The sequence below is a fragment of the Pseudophryne corroboree genome, chromosome 3 (assembly GCF_028390025.1).
Source record: "Pseudophryne corroboree isolate aPseCor3 chromosome 3, aPseCor3.hap2, whole genome shotgun sequence".
In the NCBI taxonomy this organism is placed as follows: domain Eukaryota; kingdom Metazoa; phylum Chordata; class Amphibia; order Anura; family Myobatrachidae; genus Pseudophryne; species Pseudophryne corroboree.
Window position 1 is genome coordinate 320,899,443 of NC_086446.1, and position 14,728 is coordinate 320,914,170.

Below are 14,728 nucleotides of genomic sequence, written 5' to 3' on the forward strand. Positions count from 1 at the left end.
TTTAAATATACATAAAATGTTCTTGGTTTAAGCTTTGTTCTGGTATTAAATGTACAGTGTTCATTATCACTTCAATTATCATTGCATATAAAAGAAATCTGCCTGTTGGGAAATGAGGGTTAATAGAACTAGACATTGTAAAGGAAACCTGAATGAATCCTGTTATTCTAATTTATGTTTACTTACTGTGATAGATACTCCTGCCCTCTGGGAATGATTGCTTTACCTTTGTCTTTGCAGGTATCCCATTCCCCATCATTGTGGCCTGGGCCATTGGCAAGCTTTACTATGACAACGAGAAGTAAGTTATAGTGATCAAGATGAGATGGAGAGAAGGGATAGGGAAGTTTACAGAACAGAGATCATGAAAAATGAGAACAATGAAGCATAATGTCAGACAGGAGGGCACGTGGGAGAAAACAGAGGCCCTGAAGGCAAAGAAAGGAGATTAAATGTTGAGAATAGCAAGAAATTGAAGCAGTATATTCTAACTGCACTAGTACTGACCACATAGAGTATTACTATTTAGTGTTCCGGCTTGGATGCGGGTAGGGCAGGGTGCAGGGGTGCCGGTGCACTTTCATTATTGGGGGCAGTCCAGCACCCTTGACGTTACTAATGTGGCTGTGCCCCAGCCGCTGGCGTCACTGATGGGGGCGTGCCCAATACGTACAGAGATGCTGGGCTTCCCCCGGACATTCCCTTTAATGTAAATTGATGTCACGCGCACGCACACAGCATCTATTCACGCGGAATCAGCAGGGCAGTGGGCAGGCTTTTTTAGCAGGGTGCAGTATACATTTTGGCATTTAAAAATTGGGCAAGGCGCAGCGCTCTGCTAAAACAGCATAGCGTGAACACTATTATTATTAGCTTTTGTGTATATGGTGTCACAAGGATCCCATAGTGCAGTACAAAAGGGATGGAATATACAGCAACATTACAAAGTACAAAAGTGACCACATAGAGCCTGATTCAGATTTGTACGGAAATAAGCCTACGCAATTGCGATTTTTCAGGCTACGGACTTGAAGCAGCCGCCCATAAAAGAATCGAGACACCCACCGGAGCCATTTCCTCGTCCTCAGCAACTGCGCACACATACACAGCACCGACACAGAAATGAGGAACACTGACTCCCCGAGTGAGTCTATGGTCACGCAGACTGGCCTCGGTAGTAGTGACTCTAGCGCTGTGTTTCTCTACATACATGGTCGCAGCGGAAGGCAGATATGCGCCCCGAAAATGACTGGGACATGCCTGCGTTTTTACTGCCACTCCCCGTTACCTCCCCCAGATGGCCCCTTCCTGATAATCACTCTACAGTCAAATTCTCACTGCGAGCAGCATCACAAAGTACGTTAGTGCATGCGCAGTGCACTCGCGGCATTTGCTCAGTCTACCAATAATCTCTTGATTATGTGAACATCACCATTGCGACAAACATGATTTAGGGGGTCATTCCGAGATAATCGTAGCTGTCTCGTAGCAGCTACGATCATCACACTGACATGCAGAAGTGCAAAGGCATTGCACAGCGGCGATGCCTTTGCACTTCAAGAGTAGCTTCCGACCAGCGCAGCTTTAGCGTGCTGGCCGGGAGCTACTCATCGCTCCCCGGCCCACAGCGGCTGTGTGTGACGTCACGAAGCCGCTGTGGCCCACACCCCCGTTTGGTCTGGCGTTGGCCGGACCGCGCCCACGAAACGGCGGCCAAATACCGCCATTCCACGCCCAGCGACCGCCTCTGCCTGTCAATCAGACAGAGGCGATCATAGCGGCTCGACGCCCTTCGGCCGTCGGGCATGAGCCAGCGCACTGTGGCGCCGGCGCATGCGCAGTTCTGACCCGATCGCACCGCTGTGATAAACTGCAGCTTGCGATCCGGTCAGAATGACCCCCTTAGGCCATTAGGACGGACACAGAGGTAGAGAAGGGAGAGTTTCTGATTGCAGATGTCTGAGATTTAGGAATAAGAACTGTAGGTTTCTATGAAGAGATGAGTTCTGAGCGCATGTTTGAAGACTAAGAGGCTGGATGAGAGTCTGAATGTACCTGAGAGTGGAGTCCATTTTATTCATGCGTTCTTACTGTATATCTCCAGATGCTGGTTTGGGAAGAAGGCAGGAGTGTACACAGATTTTATTTATCAAGGTCCTGTCATCCTTGTGCTGCTGGTAAGGACACGAACTGCTGTCATTTTTGCTAAATTGGAATAGACAAACAGGTGTCCATTATTTGTGTTTAGCAAACAGCTTTAATACAATCAGAGGACTAAATATACATTGAGGGTCAAACATTTTAAAAGGATCTCTTGAAGATAATTCCCTGCTCTGTTCTGTTAGATTATACTGCGCCACCAGATTCTGCTTCATCCCAAATGTATACGAGCACTCTCAGTAATTACATCCTCATCCATACTTAACTATATATGCATGCACTTTAGGCCTAATTCAGAGTTGATCGCAGCAGCAAATCTGTTAGCAGTTGGGTAAAACCAGGGGGGTCATTCTGACCCGTCCGCACGCAGCGGTTCATCGCTGCCGTGCGAACAGGTCGGTACTGCACCTGCACGGCGCCCGCAATGCGCACGCGCATCGTTGCCCAGCGATGGCCGCCGCCGGGCAGCGACGCTGCCAGCGAAAAAAGTGATCGCAGCAGCGATTGCAAGATGACTGACAGGCGGGAGGCGTTCAGGGGCGTCAACTGACCGTTTTGAAGGCGTGGTGAGGTGAACGCAGGCATGTCCAGGTGTTTGGAGGGAGGATGTCTGACTTCAATTCCGGGACCTTCGTTGCTGGATCCGTCGCACAGGGTAAGTAAGTCTCACCCTGGCCTTGTTTTGCAGGAAACTTTTTTAGCATAGCAGGGCTGCACAAGCGATCGCAGCCCTGCTATGCTAAAATACACTCCCCCATAGGCGGCGTCAGGTTGATCGCATTAGCAGCAAAAAGTTGCTACGTGTGATCAACTCGGAATGACCCCCCATGTGCACTGCAAGGGGGGCAGATAATAAGAATTTACTCACCGGTAATTCTATTTCTCGTAGTCCGTAGTGGATGCTGGGAACTCCGTAAGGACCATGGGGAATAGCGGGCTCCGAAGGAGGCTGGGCACTCTAGAAAGATTTCAGACTACCTGGTGTGCACTGGCTCCTCCCACTATGACCCTCCTCCAAGCCTCAGTTAGGATACTGTGCCCGGACGAGCGTACACAATAAGGAAGGATTTTGAATCCCGGGTAAGACTCATACCAGCCACACCAATCACACCGTACAACTCGTGATATGAAACCCAGTTAACAGTATGAAACAACTGAGCCTCTCAACAGATGGCTCAACAATAACCCGATTTAGTTAACCATAACTATGTACAAGTATTGCAGATAAACCGCACTTGGGATGGGCGCCCAGCATCCACTACGGACTACGAGAAATAGAATTACCGGTGAGTAAATTCTTATTTTCTCTGACGTCCTAGTGGATGCTGGGAACTCCGTAAGGACCATGGGGATTATACCAAAGCTCCCAAACGGGCGGGAGAGTGCAGATGACTCTGCAACACCGAATGAGAGAACTCCAGGTCCTCCTCAGCCAGGGTATCAAATTTATAGAATTTTGCAAACGTGTTTGCCCCTGACCAAGTAGCAGCTCGGCAAAGTTGTAAAGCCGAGACCCCTCGGGCAGCCGCCCAAGATGAGCCCACCTTCCTTGTGGAATGGGCATTGACAGATTTTGGCTGTGGCAGGCCTGCCACAGAATGTGCAAGTTGAATTGTACTACAAATCCAACGAGCAATAGTCTGCTTAGAAGCAGGAGCACCCAGCTTGTTGGGTGCATATAGGATAAACAGCGAGTCAGATTTTCTGACTCCAGCCGTCCTGGAAACATATATTTTCAGGGCCCTGACCACGTCTAACAACTTGAAGTCCTCCAAGTCCCTAGTGGCCGCAGGCACCACAATAGGCTGGTTCAAATGAAACGCTGACACCACCTTAGGGAGAAACTGGGGACGAGTCCTCAATTCTGCCCTATCCATATGGAAAATCAGATAAGGTCTTTTATAAGACAAAGCCGCCAATTCTGATACTCGCCTGGCAGAAGCCAAGGCCAATAACATGACCACCTTCCACGTGAGATATTTCAGATCCACGGTTTTTAGTGGTTCAAACCAATGTGATTTTAAGAAACTCAACACCACGTTGAGATCCCAAGGTGCCACAGGAGGCACATATGGGGGCTGAATATGCAGCACTCCCTTTACAAATGTCTGAACTTCAGGTACTGAAGCTAGTTCTTTCTGAAAGAAAATCGATAGAGCCGAGATCTGTACCTTAATGGAACCCAGTTTTAGGCCCATATTCACTCCTGCTTGCAGGAAATGCAGAAATCGACCTAGTTGAAATTCCTCAGTTGGGGCCTTTTCGGCCTCACACCATGCAACATATTTCCGCCACATGCGGTGATAATGATTTGCTGTAACCTCTTTCCTGGCTTTAATAAGCGTAGGAATGACTTCCTCCGGAATGCCCTTTTCTTTCAGGATCCGGCGTTCAACCGCCATGCCGTCAAACGCAGCCGCGGTAAGTCTTGGAACAGACAGGGCCCCTGCTGTAGCAGGTCTTGTCTTAGCGGCAGAGGCCACGGGTCCTCTGAGATCATCTCTTGAAGTTCCGGGTACCATGTTCTTCTTGGCCAATCCGGAACCACGAGAATTGTGTTTACTCCTCGCTTTCTTATTATTCTCAATACCTTTGGTATGAGAGGCAGCGGAGGGAACACATAAACTGACTGGTACACCCACGGTGTCACCAGAGCGTCCACAGCTATCGCTTGAGGGTCTCTTGACCTGGCGCAATACCTCTCTAGTTTTTGTTTAGGCGGGACGCCATCATGTCCACCTGTGGACGATCCCACTGATGTACAATCATTTGGAAGACTTCTGGATGAAGTCCCCACTCTCCCGGGTGGAGGTCGTGTCTGCTGAGGAAGTCTGCTTCCCAGTTGTCCACTCCCGGAATGAACACTGCTGACAGTGCTAGTACATGATTTTCCGCCCATCGGAGAATTCTTGTGGCTTCTGTCATTGCCATCCTGCTTCTTGTGCATCCCTGTCGATTCACATGGGCGACTGCCGTGATGTTGTCTGACTGGATCAGCACCGGCTGGTGTAGGAGCAGGGATTTTGCTTGACTTAGGGCATTGTAGATGGCCCTTAGTTCCAGAATATTTATGTGAAGGGAAGTCTCCTGACTTGTCCATAGTCCTTGGAAGTTTCTTCCCTTTGTGACTGCCCCCCAGCCTCGCAGGCTGGCATCCGTGGTCACCAGGACCCAGTCCTTAATGCCGAATCTGCGACCCTCCAGAAGATGAGCACTCTGCAGCCACCACAGAAGAGACACCCTGGTTCTTGCAGACAGGGTTATCAAGCGATGCATCTGAAGATGCGATCCGGACCACTTGTCCAACAGGTCCCACTGAAAGATTCTGGCATGGAACCTGCCGAATGGAATTGCTTCGTAAGAAGCTACCATCTTTCCCAAGACCCGCGTGCAGTGATGCACCGATACCTGTTTTGGTTTCAGGAGGTCTCTGACTAGAGAAGACAACTCCCTGGCTTTCTCCTCCGGGAGAAACACTTTTTTATGGACTGTGTCCATAATCATCCCCAGGAACAGTAGACGTGTCGTCGGGACCAGCTGTGACTTTGGGATATTCAGAATCCAGCCGTGCTGGTTCAGCACTTCCTGAGATAGTGCTACTCCCACCAACAACTGTTCTTTGGACCGTGCCTTTATTAGGAGATCGTCCAAGTACGGGATAATTAAAACTCCCTTTCTTCGAAGGAGTATCATCATTTCCGCCATAACCTTGGTAAATACCCTTGGTGCCGTGGAGAGTCCAAACGGCAGCGTCTGGAATTGGTAATGGCAATCCTGTACCACAAATCTGAGGTACTCCTGGTGAGGATGGTAAATGGGGACATGCAGGTAAGCATCCTTGATGTCCAGGGAAACCATGTAATCCCCCTCGTCCAGGCTTGCAATAACCGCCCTGAGCGATTCCATCTTGAACTTGAATTTTTTTATGTACATGTTCAAGGATTTCAAATTTAAAATGGGTCTCACCGAACCGTCCGGCTCCGGTACCACAAATAGTGTGGAATAGTAACCCCGGCCTTGTTGAAGTAGGGGTACCTTGATTATCACCTGCTGGGAATACAGCTTGTGAATTGCCGCTAGCACCGCCTCCCTGTCTGAGGGAGCAATCGGCAAGGCAGATTTTAGGAACCGGTGGGGTGGAGCCGCCTCGAATTCCAGCATGTATCCCTGAGATACTACTTGAAGGATCCAGGGATCCACCTGTGAGCGAGCCCACTGATCGCTGAAATTTCTGAGGCGGGCCCCCACCGTACCTGGCTCCACCTGTGGAGCCCCACCGTCATGCGGCGGACTTGGAAGAGGAAGCGGGGGAGGACTTTTGTTCCTGGGAACCTGCTGTCTGTTGCAGCCTTTTTCCCCTACCTCTGCCTCTAGACAGAAAAGACCCTCCTTTTCCACGCTTGCTTTTCTGGGTCCGAAAGGACTGAACCTGATAAAATGGCGCCTTCTTAGGCTGTGAGGGAACATGGGGTAAAAATGCTGACTTCCCAGACGTTGCTGTGGAAACTAGGTCGGAGAGACCATCCCCAAATAATTCCTCCCCTTTATAAGGCAAAACTTCCATGTGCCTCTTGGAATCTGCATCTCCCGTCCACTGACGAGTCCATAAGCATCTCCTAGCAGAGATAGACAATGCACTTACTATAGATGCCAGCCGGCAAATTTCCCTCTGTGCATCTCTCATATATAAGACTGAATCTTTTATATGGTCAATCGTTAGCAGAATAGTGTCTCTGTCTAGTGTGTCAATATTTTCTGACAGCTTTTCTGACCATGCAGCGGCAGCACTGCACATCCAAGCTGACGCAATAGCTGGTCTAAGTATAATGCCTGAGTGTGTGTATACAGACTTCAGGATTGCCTCCTGCTTTCTATCAGCAGGCTCCTTAAGGGCGGCCGTATCCTGAGAGGGTAGTGCCACCTTTTTTGACAAACGTGTGAGCGCTTTATCCACCCTAGGTGGTGTTTCCCAACGTGACCTATCCTCTGGCGGGAAAGGGAACGCCATTAGTACCTTCTTAGGAATTACAAATTTTTTATCAGGGAAAAGCCACGCTTCTTCACACACTTCTTTTAGTTCATCTGATGGGGGAAAAACTACGGGTAGTTTTTTCTCTCCAAACATAATACCCTTTTTTGTGGTACCTGGATGTAAATCAGAAATGTTTAACACCTCTTTCATTGCCTCAATCATGCAGTGAATGGCCCTGACAGGCATTAGGTTTGACTCATCGTCGTCGACACTGTTTCCGGGTCTGCAAACTGAGGTAGCGGGCGTTTTAGAGCCCCTGACGACCCCTGAGGCACCTGGACAGGCACGAGCTGAGATCCCGGCTGTCCCACATTTGGCATGTCGTCAAATTTCTTATGTAAAGAATCTATACGTGCACTCATTTCTTTCCATAAGTTCATCCACTCGGGTGTCTGCCCCGCAGGGGGTGACGTCCCTTCAAAATGCATCTGCTCCGCCTCCACCTCATTATCCTCATCAAACATGTCGACACAGCCGTACCGACACACCCCACACACACAGGGAATGCTCAACAGAGGACAGGACCCACAAAAAGCCCTTTGGGGGGACAGAGTGAGAGTATGCCAGCACACACCAGAGCGCTATATATATACAGGGACTAACTGAGTTATGTCCCTAATAGCTGCTTTTCATATAATATATGTATATATACTGCCAAATTTAATGCCCCCCCTCTCTTTTCCCTCTTACTGTTACTGTATATTGCAGGGAAGAGCCAGGGAGCTTCCTTCCAGCCGAGCTGTGAGGGAAAAATGGCGCCAGTGTGCTGAGGAGATAGGCTCCGCCCCTTTTTCGCGGCCTATTCTCCCGCTTTTTATGGAATTCTGGCAGGGGTATTTACCTCATATATAGCCTCTGGGGTTATATATTGAGGTATTTTAGCCAGCCAAGGTGTTATTATTGCTGCCTCAGGGCGCCCCCCCCCCAGCGCCCTGCACCCTCAGTGACCGGAGTGTGAAGTGTGAGAGGAGCAATGGCGCACAGCTGCAGTGCTGTGCGCTACCTTGGTGAAGACAGAGTCTTCATGCCGCCGATTTTCCGGACCATCTTCTTGCTTCTGGCTCTGTAAGGGGGACGGCGGCGCGGCTCCGGGACCAAACACCAAGGACTGGGCCTGCGGTCGATCCCTCTGGAGCTAATGGTGTCCAGTAGCCTAAGAAGCCCAATCCGGCTGCAAGCAGGCGAGTTCGCTTCTTCTCCCCTTAGTCCCTCGCTGCAGTGAGCCTGTTGCCAGCAGGTCTCACTGAAAATAAAAAACCTAAGTCTATTCTTTCTAAGAGCTCAGGAGAGCCCCTAGTGTGCATCCAACCTCGGCCGGGCACGAATTCTAACTGAGGCTTGGAGGAGGGTCATAGTGGGAGGAGCCAGTGCACACCAGGTAGTCATAAATCTTTCTAGAGTGCCCAGCCTCCTTCGGAGCCCGCTATTCCCCATGGTCCTTACGGAGTTCCCAGCATCCACTAGGACGTCAGAGAAATAACATTTGCAGAGAGAGTTAGATTTGGGTGTGATGTGTGCAAACTGAAATCTAAATTGGAGTGTAAAAATAAAGCAGCCAGTATTTACCCTGCACAGAAACAATATAACCCAAACCCACCCAAATCTAACTCTCTGCACATGTTATATCTGACACACCTGCAGTGCACATGGTTTTGCCCAACTGCTAACAGATTTGCTGCTGCGATCAACTCTGAATTACCCCCATTATTAATACAATCTACAGAGTCCCTTTTAACTAGGGTAATATGCACTCCTAAATGAGGGGGTTATTCAGAGATGGATGCAGAGCTTGCTTCCGCAGCAAGATCTGCGTCCATCTACTCACATGCTGGGGGTGCCTAGCACAGGGCAAGGCCGCCAAGCATATGTGTGTGGTGCCACCCCTGCAGTGCATTCACAATTTAATTAATTGATTTAAAGTAAACTCCTGTCTGCGAGCCTGGCTGTGCTTGCAAGCGGTCTATTTTCTCAAAGCGGCTGCGTGTGACGTAATGCGTTTGCCCAGAAAATGGCCCAGACACTCCTGCGTTGTCCAGAATGCATCCGGTAAACGCTGTGGCACCACCTTCACGCCCGCGGATGTCAACACAATGTGATCGCATCCTTGTGGGATGCATTTGCATGGTGCTGGTCACATACGCGCACTATTGCCTGCACGTGTGCGCAGACCTAATGGACATGACTGCTGCGTACAGACGCACGGCTGCATTCATCTCTGAATCGCCCCCTGAGAGTGGCCTTCAGGTACAGGTATGTCCAGCCACACTTATTAATGACTGGGATCACCAATAGTTCTCCGGAACTGTGCTTCTGATTCAGAGACAATATGATCCATCACAGATTGTGTGTAACATCTGCAAATGTATTTATTTATATTTTTGCAGATAAACTTTATATTTTTATTTAACATTGTACGAATTCTGATGACAAAGCTGCGTGCATCCACTACTTCAGAGACCATCCAGTACAGGTAACGGAATCCTTACCTTTCCTTATGTGTATGATTTACTGGATGTCCTGTTTTATTCCCCAACATCTAATTTCTTCACAACCCAGTACATACTTGCCTACTTTCAGAGCCGGCCTTAGGCATAGGCAAACTTGGTAAATGCCTAGGGCATTTGGTATGCTTAGGTGCACCAGCAGCTTCTGCTGATTAAAATGATATGTGGCATGCCTATATTCTGTGTGTGACTGCGGCTGTATCTGCATACGAAATCCTACATTGCAGTGTATTCCTGGAAACTGTAATGTAGCATTTCGTATGCAGATACAGCTGCAGTCGCACACAGAATATAGGCATGCTGTATATCATTTTAATCAGCAGAAGCTGCTTGTGCATCCTAGCCACATAGTAATGCAAATAATATGATGCATTTTCATAAACAAAAGGTGCCCAACGTTAGCAGAGCTATCAGCTGACTCATGCCAGGCATCTCCTGCAGAACTAGCGGTGGTGCTAGGGGGCACCAGCCAAAATCTTGCCTAGGGCATCAAATTGGTTAGGGCCGGCTCTGCCTACTTTTATAAAATCAGATCAGGAAGATTTTAAAAGTAACACCTATGTGTGCGGTGCTGAAGAGGGTGTGTGCTGCTCCTACTGATGTTTTACCATAGGCATGATTATTCATTAATATATAATGCACACTACAAATGTCTAGCATCTTAATAAACCCCCCTCTCTAATGACCATCCCCCATGCAAGTCCTCACACATCCCTTATAACTCATCACACATCCTTGGGGACATCAGCTGCTCATGAAGCCATCAATGTGCTGTAGAGCGGCAGCCTATTCTTCTCCCTGACACATCTACCATGGAGGGTGGAGAGTGCGGAGTTCATCATTGTGTTGCATCACGGAGACTGCTAGACCTTCTAGGGAGTCAGGGAGATCACCCTTATTTCACAGAGTCTCCCTGACATTCAGTGTGTACCAGTATCCTCCCCCCAGCTTGTTTTTCCATCTCACTTCTCTTTCTGTCTCCCCTCCAGGAAAGCAGTTAAGGCAACTCTCGTTCTTCTGCCTCTCCTGGGAATTACCTACATGCTTTTCTTTGTGACTCCGGGAGAGGATGAGATCTCAAGAATTGTATTTATCTATTTTAATTCTTTCTTGCAGTCTTTCCAGGTAAGGAACAATGTGGAAAAGAAATGTCTGTCCTTGCTATTGTTATTTTCTTGTTTGAAAAATACAGTATTGGGACGACATTGTTTTCAGCACCAGATACAGGGGGATAATTAATCTAATTATCTCAAAAACTCAGGAAAATGTGATTTTATATTTTCTCGAGATGGAGATAAGTCTGTCTCTTCTCTAATGGCAGTTGCAGCACAGTCCAAAATTCAAATAGGGGAGCCAGAACCAACTGCAGTTGGGACTCACTGGCAGTTGGTGTGTCGCCGCTGTTTGAATTTTGGACTGTGCTGCAACTGTCACTGGAGAGGAGATATTTATCTCCATCTCCAGAAAACATAAATATCACATTTACCTGAGTTTTTGAGATAATTATGTTTATTAAATATCCCCCATAGACATTAGAACCTTAACTACGTTCACATATCAGCACATGCCATACCATACATGTCTACTTTGATTAACTCTTCTCTGGGAGAAGCCCGGAGAGGATTTCAGATAGCCAGTAATACGGGTGGGGCTTGACTATTTGCGTCAAATTATGCAAATAACACAGAAAAACATCCTTAGGCCCTGCAAACCCTTCCCCCCTCCTCATGGTATTTTCTCATACGTCCTAGCTGATGCTGGGGATGACATCAAGACCATGGGGTATAGACGGGATCCGCAGGAGACATGGGCACTCTTAAGACTTTTCATTGGGTGTGAACTGGCTCTTCCCTCTATGCCCCTCCTCCAGACCTCAGTTTTAGAAATGTGCCAAGGCAGACTGGATGCACTCTGAGGAGCTCAACTGAGCTTCTCTGAAAAGACTTATGTTAGGTTTTTTATTTTCAGGGAGAACTGCTGGCAATAGTCTACCTGCTTCGTGGGACTGAGGGGGCAGAAGTAGGAACCAACTTCCTAAAGAGTTTCATGGCTCTGCTTCTAGCTGACAGGACACCATTAGCTCCTGAAGGGAACTGAACGCTAGCCGTGCCTAGATGCTCACTCCCACAGCACGCCGTCACCCCCCTCACAGAACCAGAAGTCAGAAGACAGGTGAGTGTTAGAAGACAGATCTTCAATCAAGAAAGTGACGGCTAAAGGTACCGCGCGGCTGGCAGGAGCGCAGCGCGCCATGTTGCCCACACATACACAGGCACTGCAGGGTGCAGGGCACAGGGGGGTGGGGCGCCCTGGGCAGCATGAAACCTATGGAAACTGGCATAAATAAAGGGCATAAGTTGCTGAGGCACAGTCCTACACCCGCCAGTATAAAAAATTACCTCATAAAAGCTGAGGAGAAACATACCATTGAAGAGTGGAGCTTCCTCCTCAGTCAACCAGCACACTGCTCAAACCCATTTTCTCTATCTCCTCAGGCTGCAGAGACAACGCTGGTCCTCCTCCACTACTGAACAAGTATCAGGGTGCAAAACAGGGGGGACCACAGTGAATTTGGTGCAATTGTGTGATTAGCATTATAAAAGCACTGCATGTCAATTGGCATTTTGTGTTCACAGACATTGTGTTACTGGCGCTGGGTTGTGAACTGGCAAATCCCATCTGTGTCCCTCTGACAGATTTTACTGTGGGTCTGTACCCTATAAGTCCCAGAGTGTCTGTGGTGTGGTTGAGCACGTGTGTGACATATCTGTGGCAGGGAACTCTGTGGAGACATGTTAGGGACACAGAGGTGTAATATGACACCAAGAGCCTGAATGGGTGAAAGGTTACATGATAGTGTGAATCATATCAGTAAGAGGTTGGACTGAATCTCATACAGAAAATGAAAATAATCTATTGAAGATGTGATTTTTAATAGTTCTGCCTTTCATCCACAGGGACCTTTCTGGGTCACATAAAAATTTGCACAAGTAGTACAAACTGATACCGACACGGACTCTGATTCCTGTGTCGACACTAGCGATTCCAGGGGAATAGGTCCTAAGTTAGCAAAAAATCATTCAAAACATGTTTTAGCTATAAAGGAGGTGTTAGAAGTTACGAAGCCCCCTCTTTTACCACAAGGAGAGGGTTTACTTTAGTAAAGAAGTAATGTAATTTTCCCTCCTCCTCAGGAACAGTCTCTTGGAGGGAGTCTGATTTAACCTGAAAAGAAATTTCAGATTCCCAAAAGGAATTCAGGCAGCTTACCTTTTTCCAAAAAAGGTGGGAGTCACCCCGCATTTTAGACAGAGCCCTGTCATAAAAGAGAAAAGGTGTTTCTCCCTGCGTCTGGAATGGCTTCACTTAAGGAGCCGACATGTGATAGGTGGCTAAGCGTACCTGCAGTCTCACGCCTGTCCAGTTGTGGCCTCTCTGGTCGTTCGGTTCTTGCTTGTCAGGCGGAATCTGCGTGGGAAGGCTGCGTAGGACCTGGACAGAAGGGACGGGGATACCCCAGTATAGTCAACACCCCCCTTTTAAAGGTGAAAGGACCACTACGGTGGGATACAGTAACAAAGATTTATTATAGACAGGGTTAGTCACTGGTCCATGTGACTAAATTCACCTCTTAGTAGAGTTCAGTGCAATTCAATAAGCCACGATACTTTTAGTCACCATACTAAAAATATAACATAACATTAACACAAGAGCATTTCAGAATTTCAACACTCAGACGTCTTATACAGCTGTTTCATGAGTATGCATGCGTTATACTGACGGGTCACTAGATGGCGCTAGATTGGATATGTTCAGTTTATGCTGCTGACAAAATGTTCCAGCTATATCACTGTCCTACAGGGGGTGCTGTAGAATGAGTTCGCACTGTGCACAGTATTTGTAATCCAACGGGTGGTGCCGTGGAGCAGCTACTTGCCATGTATAGCACCAGTTTCCAATAGAGGGCGCTGTGGAGTAAGTCATATCCCAGTATAGCAATGCTTCAAATAGAGGGCGCTGTGGAGTAAGTCATTTCACAGTCTAGCAATGCTTCAAATAGAGGGCGCTGTGGAGCAAGTCATTTCACAGTCTAGCAATGCTTCAAATAGAGGGCGTTGTGGAGTAAGTCATTTCACATACAGTGGGTCACAGAGCAAATGACCCAATCCTGGCACACACATTGTGCTGCAGCTCAAACAGTCTAGGGATAAGTGTCACTTCGTGTTTTCCTTGCAATTGCAGTGGTAAGGGGAAGCAGAGGGTCTCACACAACCCTATCCCTTAAGGCTCTCTCTGGTACAATGGCAGGCAGCTCCAAATAAATCCCACATGTCCCTCTCCTTGTACATAGGGTCCTGCTGTGATCTGTCCCAAGGGGCTGTGATGTTGCAAGCTGTCAGGGTGACCACTGTTGGTCTGGGTGCCCATATGTGGGGGCTGTCTGGGGTGAAGTAGAGTACCTGCATTATCTGCTGCTGTTGCCAGCTCCTGCCGGTCACTTCTCACTGCTGCTTTTCAGGATGACAGCCGTCTCTCGATGCCCAGTCTCTCCCAGCGCAGCGCGCCTCCAGACCTCCGCGTACAGCTCTTCACACCCACGCATGACACACTGCCTCCTGTTCCAAAGCCATGCTCTCTCTGTCTGCTCACTGCAGCTCTCCTTCCTGCTTCTTTCCCCACACAACACGGCCAATCAGAGCGCTCCCAGCTTCCCGCTCTGCAGGGATCCTGATGGAAAGCCCAGGGTCCTAGTGCTATACATATTCCTCTCCTGGTTGCCATAGTTGCTTAGCAACCAGTGTAAAAAGGATTTTAATCCTCACAGTGCATCTGCAACTGGTTTAACTGCAGAAGGGATACCCCAAACGCGGGTATCACAGACAGATCGCAAGTGAGTGAGATCATCTATTGATGTGGCCAATGGGACACTACTCAGGCCTACCATTGTCTGTGAGTGGGTGAGTAGTGCTATTGAAAAGTGGTCATAAAACTTGTCATTAGACATTGACACAATAGATGGAGACGAGATACT

At 48.3% G+C, this 14,728-nt stretch overlaps 1 protein-coding gene across 2 annotated transcripts in view; it reads left to right on the forward strand.

Moving 5' to 3' along the window:
• CRHR1 (corticotropin releasing hormone receptor 1) overlaps nt 1–14,728 on the forward strand; it is a 526,098-nt gene that overhangs the window by 496,963 nt on the left and 14,407 nt on the right. For both annotated transcript variants that reach the window (XM_063963514.1, XM_063963515.1), the window contains 4 exons: nt 241–301; nt 2,105–2,177; nt 9,577–9,662; nt 10,686–10,821. In XM_063963514.1, coding sequence (XP_063819584.1) covers nt 241–301; nt 2,105–2,177; nt 9,577–9,662; nt 10,686–10,821 — 356 coding nt within the window. The remainder of the gene's footprint in view (nt 1–240; nt 302–2,104; nt 2,178–9,576; nt 9,663–10,685; nt 10,822–14,728) is intronic.